This window comes from Lactuca serriola, chromosome 2, assembly GCF_051521515.1.
Source record: "Lactuca serriola cultivar US96UC23 chromosome 2, Lser_US96UC23_V15, whole genome shotgun sequence".
Lineage (NCBI taxonomy): Eukaryota > Viridiplantae > Streptophyta > Magnoliopsida > Asterales > Asteraceae > Lactuca > Lactuca serriola.
The window spans coordinates 134453087-134465009 of NC_136409.1; the positions used below are offsets into that span (position 1 = coordinate 134453087).

An 11923-nucleotide genomic window follows, 5' to 3' on the forward strand; every position below is an offset into this window, starting at 1 on the left:
CATCATTACTTCTAGTACAATGAAGCATACAAAGAGTTAGTTCATTCATGAGTCAATACATACTATTATGAGAAACTATACATATATACTATGATGAGAAACTAAGAGAACTTACTATTATGAGAAACTATACAAACATACTATGATGAGAAACAGTTAGAGGATACTATAACGAGAAACATTACATACACTACACTATATGAGAGAACATACAATACTCTAGTACATACAATACATATACAAGTATCCTATAACATAAATATGAACCACTGTTTCGGGGCATGTCATCACTGCCATGGATCGATTTGTATCCAGAGTCTCCTGGAGGGAGAGCGTGAATTTGTGTATAGATCTATACTGGATTGACTATCCTACACCTTGCTGCTAGCTACAGTGGGACCTGCAGGTCTATGGGTGCCAAATGCCATTTCTTCCGACGTCTTTCATCATCGTGTTTTTAGTCGATAGTATGGTACAATCAAATCACATTATACCTTAATAAATAATCGGTTTAAGGTAGTTAGTACAGCAGTAGTCACTATAATACAACACTAAAGTACTATATTATTTTCCCATTGCATTCACATTGTGATCTTCTAACATAAACGGTAATGTAAAAACTATATTTTGGTAACGATAGTCAGGCTTGGGAAAATTACACACTTTTACAAGAAACCAACATACAGAACAGTTGGGCCTTGATAGAAGGCTACTTTTAGTAGAAAATATTGGATTTTCTAGGAGATACAAACATTTCCAAATATCTACAAACTTTTACAAACTTATACATTCAAACACTTACAAACATTTTCATACAAACAATGACACTAAAATACTTATGAACTCACCAGCTCTAAAGCTGATAAACTCTTTCAAAATAAATTGTATTCTTGGGTCATCAGTAGACAGGTACCGATGCCAGCTTTTGAGAAGATGGAGCACATTCAAGACTCGTCTATTATTTTGATTCATATTTTATGTAACAACCAAAAATTTGAGCCAATTTAAAACATTTTATTTCATTCAAAAACCATTAAGTTCATACATTTGTTTTCAAAATAGTTTAAACATCAGAGTATTCCCCAGAACCATATCACATAAATCATAAAACATGAGGAGCGGTACGATCACACCTTCGCCTTGCCACGTTCTCCTGAAGTACCTGAAACAAAACACTAAACTGTAAGCCCGAAATCTTAGTGAGTTACCCGCAAAATACCAAGCACACACAAACATACTCATAACACATCGCAAATAGAACAGCCATGCACATCGGGTCTACAGTGTGATTGGTCCGCCCGCACTAGGCCTTCAATCCACCTAGTTTACTCTCTGAGTCTACAGTATGACTGGTCCGCCCACACCGGGCCTTCAGTCGGCCTGGCCCACTCTCCGAGCCTTGGCATGTCTGGTCGGCCCTCTTGGGGCCTTCAGCCTATTCAGACCGCTCGTTGGGCCTTCAGAATATTCGGTCCGCCCTGGGTATGTTGGCCTACAGCACAAAGCAGGACCCGCCTCAACTCAACCCCCGTCAAACAACCATATGCATAATAAACAATTAATCGCATAACAATCCTTAACCAGACAAACAGTCTAACAGATCACATAGCATATCAGTAACATAGCAACCATCCTAAACCAGGATGTATCTAGCATATCAATAACATATCAACCACCCTAAACCAGGATGTATCTAGCATATCAATAACATAGCAACCATCCTAAACCAGTATGAAATCTAGCATATCAGTAACATAGCAACTATCCTAAACCAGGATGTATCTAGCATATCAATAACATTGCAACATCCTAACCAGGATTCCGACCTAACCAGTAAATAGCATAACATTACCCTATATACCGGGTACCGGCCTTAACCAGGTCACTAACATAACACCATCCTAAATACCAGGATGCATATCTAGCAAAGCAATAACATAACAAATAATACCCGGATTTCCATTCGATAAAGGGCCGACCTTGGTGCCGTAGACCTTGTCGATATAATGAGGAGAACTCACTTGCAATTGCCGACTGGAGAGATAAGACCAAGCTGCTCCGACCACCGACACGATCTTCACCAAGAACACTACCAAACAACCAATTCCATAAATACCAATAAATTACCAAAATACCCTTGGAAGTCAAACTGGTCAACTCTTGGTCAAAGTCAAAGTCCTCAGTTAAAGTCAACCTTCCTGGTTGATCCTACTTGCCGAGTCACCCCGACGAATCTTCGAGTTCCTATACTCAGAAACTCCCATAATACGACTCAACTCATCGAGTCCAACGATCTCTGAGTCCCATCCTGTCCGACTCACTGAGTTGTCGACCGACTCACTTAATCCAAGGCTTTAACCAAAAGAGGTTGGGGTCTGCGACCAGACTCGCCAAGTCCAAGAACAGACCCGCCGAGTCCAAGGCAATCTTCAACAGATTCGCGGAGTTGTTCTTCCAACTCGTCGATTCCATGCACATGTTCATACAACTTGTCGAGTACACCCATGTGACTCGCCGAGTTTCTCTAGTTCTCAATCCATTCAGAAGCTTTTCGAGCCATGCAGGGGCTCCAATCCATAGATCCACCCTTCTATAATCTAACCCTCACATAAAGTTGCAAACTTCACGTGAAACCAAGGGGATATAGGCCCAAAACATACTAGGGCTTGGGTTTTAGACAAAGGGGCTTCACCAACAACTCAAAGACTGAAGCTTTATGACATTTTAGGCCATCGTGAGTCTATATCTGGAGTAGCAACCCCAGATCTAACTCCAAATCCGAGATAGGTCTCAAAACAAGTTAAATAACTCCCAAAACAACCACCAAGGATGAACCGCAAAGGAAATAGCTTAAGATAAGGGCTCCTTACCTCAGAGATGTACCCAAATCTGATGTAGATCCCAGATCTATACAAACCCCTTGATGCTAGCTTCCAATTTCTCAAGCTCCTTCCAACAATTTCCTCTTCCAAGTCTCAATCTCCTCAACAATGAAGCCTCACACAAAATTAGGGTTTTATGGAACTCTCAGGGGGATTAGGAGGCTGGGGGAAGAACATAAAGTCCTTTAAATAGGGTGCAACCCTCAAGATTAGGGTTTTCTCTCTTCAGCACCAACTCGTCGAGTCCAAACCACTGACTTGGCGAGTTGGCCACTTAAACCCGCGATCAATCCCGCTCCGACTCGACGAGTAGCATATCTACTTGTCGAGTAGCTTCCTTAATTTACACTTAGCACCCTCCAACTTCTTGCTTCCGAACTTGGGATGTTACATTTTTGGTGTCTTATAAACTATACAGAACACTTGAATTAAATTACATTATTAATGTAATGGATGATGTTGTTTGCTTGTTTACTATTATTTTGTGTTGTGATACTGTACATGACGTCCTCCACCCCTGAATGTTTCCGCCGTTCCATTTTTGGGTTGTGACAGAAGCGAAGAAGGAAATCAATTTCATGGAATTGTAGAGGCGTGATGGAGAAAAAAAGAAATACCTAGAACCAAAAGTGAAAAAAGAAAATTAATTTCACAACCGACCTCTATCTATCATAAAATCGAAGCAATGGCGACCTCATCTTCAAGAGACGGAGGCATAACAGGTGGAGGAAAACATATTGGAACTTTTGTGTAAGCATTTCTATGAGACTTGAAATCGCCAATTGAGAGGAGATACAGATAGAGAGAGAGAGAGAGAGAGAGAGAGAGAGAGAGAGAGCAGTGTGGTGACAAATTGGGAAGCGATAGAAATAAGGGCAAGGCGGTAGAAATGAGAATGGTATGTGGAAGAGATCAATTGGAGCGATAATAGGCAGAAGATGACAAATTGGGAAGAGATAGAGATAAGGGTAAGACAGTTGGAATCAAAACGGTATGTGGAATCGAATCAAAACCACCTGAGAAACCCAAGAAGGCAGCGAACATCTAAAAACCAAAACCACCCTCTTGAATCCTTGTTACTATTCATAACGACCATGCCCATCAATAGAGTATATAAAATAAATATGAACTACCTGGACGACTAGGGTTTTAGTCGATGACTGCCCAGTGAAGACCATTCATTAAATGTTGTGTTTCTGCAGCATGAACACCAAGTTTTCCTCAATATAAAGTATAAACTGAATTCATGGAATGATCTATCTGATTTACTAACTATAAAAGATGAGAATTAAACGTATATGATTAGAATTTTCAAGCATAAGTGCTTTCTAGTGAAGGTCAACTTCGAAAATTTTGAGGACATGGTTATTAATTTCAAAATCAACCCCCAACATATCTTCGGGTGTTTGTGTAAAAAATGGACCAAAAAGACAGATTTGAGTTGTTTCCATCCTTATGAGGTTTTAAATGATCTAAAAGCACTAATGATCCATCTTCTCCAACAAAATGAATAACACATTGTATCAGTTGTAAATGCAGCAGTAAACCCAAATAGTTCCTGAAAATTAAAGTAAACTCTATTTTCAACAGCTATACGTAAACTCTAAATACCCTAAGATTCATTCAACAACTTCATGATGCACATATTTTAAATTAAGATAAATTAATGAAAAAAAACAAAAAAAAAATGCACAAATCCATATCCATTTCATTTCCAACTCTTGTCATCACATATAATCTTAACTACAATGAAATTGATCATGGAGGTTAGGCTTTTTATGAGAAGTTCAACATCGGTTCATAACCGCCCTCCTTTAAGAATATTCAACTTATCAAACACGGAGTCGACAAATTCTTATGGAATTGAAAGCCCCTGTCATAGACAAATGATGTTTTTTTTACATTTTTTTTACCAAAGAGAGAGAGAGAGAGAGAGAGAGAGAGAGAGAGAGAGAGAGATAGAGAGAGAGAGAGAGATGGAATATAATTAATACTTACATTAAAAAATCTTTGCCAAATTTCCTGTCTTGAAGATCTACAAAGTGAAGCTTTCGGTTTATTGCATGTAGTAACAATAAAACATAATTTCCATCTAAAGAAGACGATGACTTTTGAAGAATGACAACTATGTCTATCTCTGATTGAACAATTTGGAGATAGATATTGTAAAGTTGATGGAAGTCGATGGTTTTTAAGATTAAGCAATGTATCAAAAATATTAACCTTGTGAAGAAACCTTACAAATATCTTATAATTTCTGCAAGGTGGGTACCTGCAAAGAGTAATAACAATAACTAATAAGCTGTTATAAGATGTTTGTAAGGTTTCTTCATTAAATTGTATTTTTCAGGTTTGGTCCAAAGACAAAATAGTCATTTTCTTTAAAACGAAAACAACTTAATGGTTAGCTTTAACGACCCAACAACCAACCAACTATGCATTATTGTAATTATGATTAAGAAACTTTGATTTGAAAAAAAGATGGTTAAAAGTAAAAACGCAAATAAATTATAACATAAATTTATTATTAAAAAATAAACTTCAAATATAATTTAAATAATGATTCTGATAGGAATTGGTCCATTCCATTCCATAAGCAAACAAACAAATTTTTTTCATTCCACTTGAAAGAACCATTTCCATTCCCTTCCTATTGAGAACGTGAAAATTGATTTTTATTCGCATGAAATTGCAAATAGATTTTTCAAAACACAAAGTTGTAATAAGATGAAATGAAAGTACAATGATGTATATTTATCATTTAAAAACCAAACGAAACCATGTAATGTTATAAAACCTAATTACAATTTACACACAATAGATTCATGAACACACAGACAAACAGTTTATTTATTAACCTTCTAGGAGAACTCTGCCTACAAAAATGCAAGTGAATTTTCCAACTTCAACCAACTCCCTAAATATATATATATTCAAAGATTACAATTACAATTAAAAAATTTGAAAGTAAATAATTTAAATGCAAACGATGAGTTTAATTACCTTAAGAAACAATCCCAACTCCATCTCCCTCCATGCTTCAAATGATGGTCATCTCTTAGCTAATATTTTGTGAAACAAATAGAAGACATAAATAAAAATTAATTATGACAAATGAAAATATATAATTGTTTAATTTTGTAAATAAAAAAACTCTATTAAAATCACTTTGTTTATGCATGTTAGGAGATTGAGCAATTACGGCAATTTCTTCCTCATTTAAAACAAATGGTTAGGTGAAAAACTCATATGCAACTGGTTCCAAATCACAATCGTTAGCTGTAACATCCCGATTTTAATGGAGTAATTAAATAATAAAGCATGAGTCCCCGAAAGTAATTTTATTGTTGTGCTATATTTTTTTTAGTCCAAAATCGATTAATAATTGTTGGAATGTTAGTTTCGGGGGTTAAAGGATAATATTGGACTTAATTTGAAAGGGTCTTAAATGATTGGGGTTTAAAGAGTAAATTATGGACCTATATTGAAAGAATTTTATGGAGTCAGGGGTTGAAGTGTAAATTTCGGACTTTATTGAAAAGAATATAGGAGGAGGGGCCACTTCTGTAATTATGGGATAGATTTTAAGGGTCCGGGTATATAAGCCTTATAGCACCGACAAACCCTAACCCTACTTCATTATGTCCAGCCGCCACTATCTTCTTCATGATTTCGCTGCTACCATCCTTCCGCCATGGCGTGAGCTTCTGCTGGTCACCGGCGAACTCGAGGATGCAAACCACGACAACCCATTGTCGCCATTGAAGACGCTGAGTCACCACCATTGTTGAGCAGCCGTCGATGAAACTTTCTACCGCTGCCTTCTCTTCTCCTTCTTCATTCGTCAGCGATGAGAGTCTCACGGTGAGACTGAATCTATGAGCCGCCGCCGGAGACAATTAGTCGAGAGGTTGAACCGGTTGCTGTGGGTCTCAATGTCGCTGTCACCGACGCATAACCGCCACCGTCAGTCGTAACGCCGTTGTTGCTCCCATTGTTGGATGGTTCCAGCAGATGGTGATGTTGCTCGTGGTCCGTGGTGTGAATGCTCATATGTGTGGGTTTCTGTCGAGTAAGTTGTGAAGAACCACCATGGCAGCCAACCATGGTGGCTACTGTCATTGCCAACCGCCATCGGGAAGGTGACTAGATCCGTTTACAAGCAAGAAAGCATGTGGGTGTTCGTTTCTGCTTTAGTGTGTGTCGTGTGTGTATCTTGTTGGCCGGAAATGTAAGGGACCACCATGGCCGCCAGCCATGGTGGCTGCCACCATATACCACCACCCGCCACCACAAGGTGGTTGGGTGTGTATGTGCTATTAGTGAGTGTGTATGTGTTTATTTGTGTGTTTGTGTATGTTGGTTAATTGGCGTTTAGCATTGTAATTGTATCAAATGAGGAATAATGAAAAGAAGAACCCAAACCACCATCATAAGGTGGTGGCTACTGCCTCCTGCCGCCACCGGCCGCTGTGTCGGGTGGCGGTGTGCTTGCTTTGTTGAGATTGACTCGTTTGGGGAATGCTTGGCCAAAGTGGGCCCAATGAAGCCCTAATGGGCCTAAGGAAACCATAATTGATCTACTAAAACCCTAATGGGTCCAATAAGGCCCAATGTGACCTAAAGGCCCAACCAATGGACTAATGAACTAGTATTGGGTTGGAAAACCCTAATAGCATAAAACCCTAAATTGTGGAAATCGATCGGCATACACACACGCGAGAATTATTTAATAACTTAAGATATTAAATAATAATCATTGGAAAATCAATCTATGGAAATAATGGACTTAATGGATTAAGTCATTATTGGATTAAGTCATTATTGGATTAAGTCCTTAATGGGTTAAGTAAGAAACACTTAACCCTAATCATCATTTCATGTGAAAACGCTAATTTTGGGATTATGGGTTTGGACTTATCGGGACCCACATTTGGGTGATTGGAAAGGAATTGTGTATTAAGCCCAATCACACCATATGACTTATTTAGTAAAGTGAGGGACTTAATGGATTAAGTCCTTAATGGGTTAAGTGAGAAACACTTAACCCTAGTTGTCATTTTATGTGAAATCCTAATTTCACTTGGGCCTTGAGTTGGGCTTTCCTATAGGGTTTTGGTGGTTAGACTATTGATGGACCATCCAAGAACAAGTTAATGGACCAAAGTAATTAGATGGGCTTTAGGATAAGGCCCATGTGAGGACTTGGGCCCAATTTGGAAGATTGGGCCATATGTTAGGCCTTGGCCCATTACTTGAACTTTGGGCTTTTGTAGTGTGAGTTTGACTTTGAGCTTGGAACTCAATTATTAATTAGGTATTGTTTGATGTTGATAGTTCCGGAATCTGTCAATCAGCAACCGGAGCGTACCTGCGGGACTTCAGTAGTGCCAGGTGAGTTCTCCTCACTATATCAACAGGGTCTAAGGCACCAAGGTCGGCCCTTTTATGGACTGTATTCGGATTATTGCATGTTATGCATACTGATTTATATCCTGATAGTTAGGTGGTGTTGTGCTATGCTTTAGTGGCCCGGTTGGGTCGGTATCCTGGTATATAGGATGATGCTATGTTAGTGACCTGTTAGGTCGATATCCTGGTTATAGGATTGTTGCTATGCTTTGTGATCTGTTAGATCGGTTTGATTGTTATATATACATGCTAGCGTTATATGATGTCTATGTGCACATGATTGTCCTGATTATAGGATGATGCTATGTTAGTGACCGGTTAGGTCTTTATTCCGGTTATTGGGATGTTGCTATGGTTGGTGATCTATTAGATCGGTTTGACTGTTATATGAAATGAGCTAGCGTATGATATTTATGTGCACATGTGTTGTTTGATTGGGGGTTGGGTTGAGGCGGTCCTGCTTTGTGTTGCAGGCCAACATACCCGACGAGCGGTCCGGATAGGCTGTAGGCCCTGCATGGCGGTCCAGACGTGCCGAAGGCTCGAAGAGCAGTCCAGATAGACTGAAGGCCTGTGAGGCGGTCCAGTCAGGCTGATGATTCATTATGCATGTTGTTATGTATTGGTTATATGATATGCTTATGTTTGTATGGCGTTGGTATTTTGGGGAAACTCACTAAGCTTCGGGCTTACAGTTGTTGATTTTATTTCAGGTATTTCTGATGACCGTGGGAAGGCGAAGACGTGATCGTGCACCTCCTTATATTTCGTGATTGATTCTGGGGATACTCTGATGTCTAAACTATTTTGAAAACAAATTGTAATGACTTAACGGTTTTAAATGTTTTAAAAAGTTTTAAATTGGCTTGAATTTTTGGGGTGTTACATTAGCAGCATGAAAAAAAGAAAATGTGAAAAATCTTATATAATTGATGCAAAGGGTGAGGGTAGATTTGTCAAATGATCTCAGCAGGTAATAAGTTTACCTCCGCAGACTGTAAGTACAACCTCAATGCCAATTCAGGTGTTGGAACATATGAAAGTGCCTCAATTATCTAAAAATGAACCCAAGGTTAAATCCGTAAATATTTCCAGCTAATGAATTCACAGCCTCTTTATGAGATGTTAATACCAATTGTGTTGCATTGTTGTTTGTGTAAAGGATAAAAGCATACATCAGTAACCTAAATTACAATGAAATTGTTAAATTTTGTAAAAGGATTGAATAACTTACTGCAATGTCGCCACCCAAGTTCGAGTTGCACCTGGAGTTTCTGCAGAGGAGAGATATTCTTTTTCTGTGGGGTTGCAATATCTAATAAATCAAGTTAGGGGAATACATGGAACAGTTTCTTTTATATCTGAGATATTGTAACAAAATAAATATGTGAACAAATAAACGAACATTACTAAATCTTTTTGTCATAATATTAGCATATGCAATTTGAAACCTAAGGAAACCGAAAAAAATAAGTAACATTCGATAGAATGGAATAAGAATTGAAACTTCATAATCAAATTAAAAAAGTAGGGTAAAAACACCACTAAATGGATTTGACTTTCTCTCACCCTCCCACTATTTTTCCTCCCCAGCTGACCGTTGTTCCTCCCACATCCATCTTTGGTCTTCCCAGATGGATCTCGTTTGTTAGCATAGGTAAAGCGATTACCTATTGAGAATCCAATTGTTTGTCCTGAAAAAAAAATTGGAAAACAAATTATAAAACCTAACAAATTTTCTATGGTTAAATTTGTGATTATTTTCAATCCACATCTTAAAACCTAGAAAAATTGGGGTGGGATACCTGGTGATTTGGGTGAAGATTCCAAGTTCGTTGAATCTGAGCTTGAGCTCTTGAAGCCAATTTTATGATAGAGGTTGACTGTGTATGCTTCGGGCCGTGATGGAAACAAAAACAAAACAGAAGTTCAAACATGTGCAAGTGAGACTGAATGAAGAAACCGTAGATATTTTCATCAAAAAGAAGATGATTCGCTTACCTGCAATTCCGCCAAGACCATTGCTTCCTCCACTCCCACACCTTAAGCCGACAGTGATGAACACTATCACAATCGTATAGCATATTCCCACATGTGCTGGAAAACGACGAATCGAAGCATGTCTCAACAAATATTGCTTATTTTACTTTTATCACAAACCATGAGGCAAAAAGAAAAACATCAACCATGTAGAAACAAACCTGGAGTAACAAAACTGCAAGAACTAAGTATGGACATGTTAAGTCGTCTGATGGTTGCATAGACCGGTCCAATGGTGGTAAGAAGGAATCGAAAGATAGGCGGCGATGGAGGGGTGAGAGGATACTAATAACAAAAATTTACGTCCCAAAATTGCGACCAAAAATCAAAACCCTTGTCAATTTAGAGCGAGGGATACATGAAAAAGTTGCAAATTGAAAAGATTATGGCAAAGTACCATGTTTGTAGCTCCAATTCGGGGATGGTCGCACGACGCCGATAAACGAACCCTAGGTAAAGGAGATGGTAGATGAGGAGTGGAAGACGGAAGGATCGAGAGACATATGCGGTGGAATTGAAATCACAGACAAGGATTGATAGAAAGAAGAAAGAGAGGAAGAGTCGATGGCTTTCACAAGCCGTAACGATGTCATCTGGGCTCCACCAATCGATGGCGGTGATAGGGGCGGAAGCCCTAATCACACGGTTGTAGAATATAGAGAAGATGGTGACGCCGATGGTAAATGGGCTGAGGGTTTTGTCAGTTTGCTTGACTTAGTTGAGAACAGAATGCAGAAAAAAAACCTGACCGGTGGTGGAAGGATCGGGAAGACACGGCTGAAGAAAACCTCAAAGTTGTGGAGGCATCTACTTCTCCTAGTTACCAATATAGATAAGGATCAATTACCCACAGTTGGTGTGGGGATAAAATGACCGACAAACCGGCACTATTCTAATGATGGTCATATGTGAAATCGGGCACGATGACCAATAGGTGGACAGAGAATAGAATATTTTCCATAAAATACCCCTATACAAAAATTCTATAATCAATGGACCATTTCTGCCAAAAACTCGCAAGTTCACTATTCATCTTGCAATATATATATATATATATATATATATATATATATATATATATATATATATATATATATATATATATATAATGATTCATTGTTTACTTTCTCATGTATTGCTACACCTAGTTGCTAATTATTTTTATTTACAAATTTGTCCATGAAGTCAAGTTAGAAATATCAGTTATTGTCTGAAAAGTCCTATGTATTTTGACCCTATGTATTTTGACCCTTTTTTGTGAAAAGAACATCCTTCTTTTTAACAAAAAAAAGTCCTACTTGTTTTTTGGTTTAAAAATGGTCAAAATACACGTAACTTATTTGAGAATAACCTTGAGATTGATATCTTAGTGTTAACATTTTTTTTATTCTGTACAAAAAATAACTAAAAAAATAACTACAAGTTGACAATTTCTGGGTTCTCAAGTGAACAGGAAAAACAAAAACAAGACAATGTAAGTTGACTCCTTTTTTGTGTAGAAAAGTAAAATTAAAATGTATTGATTGTTTGAAACTAAAATGCAGCCACCAAGTGATTTACACAGGAAGCGTTTGGATTAGGGGTGTTGA

The 11923-nt window shown here is 38.1% G+C and overlaps 1 protein-coding gene across 10 annotated transcripts; it reads right to left on the reverse strand.

Moving 5' to 3' along the window:
* Positions 1-1008: 1008 nt before the first annotated feature.
* Positions 1009-11187, reverse strand: LOC145086823 (uncharacterized). 10 transcript variants are annotated; one of them, XR_013700651.1, is made up of 10 exons: positions 10732-11187; positions 10496-10619; positions 10296-10391; positions 10100-10186; positions 9529-9988; positions 9281-9349; positions 5886-5944; positions 5124-5154; positions 4881-4917; positions 4578-4755 (listed from the first exon to the last, which is right to left on the reverse strand). XR_013700651.1 is itself a non-coding variant. In XM_079024656.1 (5 exons), the coding sequence occupies exons 1-5, from the start codon at positions 10732-10734 to the stop codon at positions 9717-9719; spliced, it is 582 nt and encodes a 193-aa protein (XP_078880782.1). In that variant the 5' UTR covers positions 10735-11187; the 3' UTR covers positions 9369-9716. The 10 variants fall into 10 exon arrangements, 1 of the variants encoding a protein (XP_078880782.1); XR_013700649.1 differs by having other exon boundaries at positions 5106-5154; XR_013700650.1 differs by adding an exon at positions 5741-5799 and having other exon boundaries at positions 4881-5154.
* Positions 11188-11923: the final 736 nt, after the last annotated feature.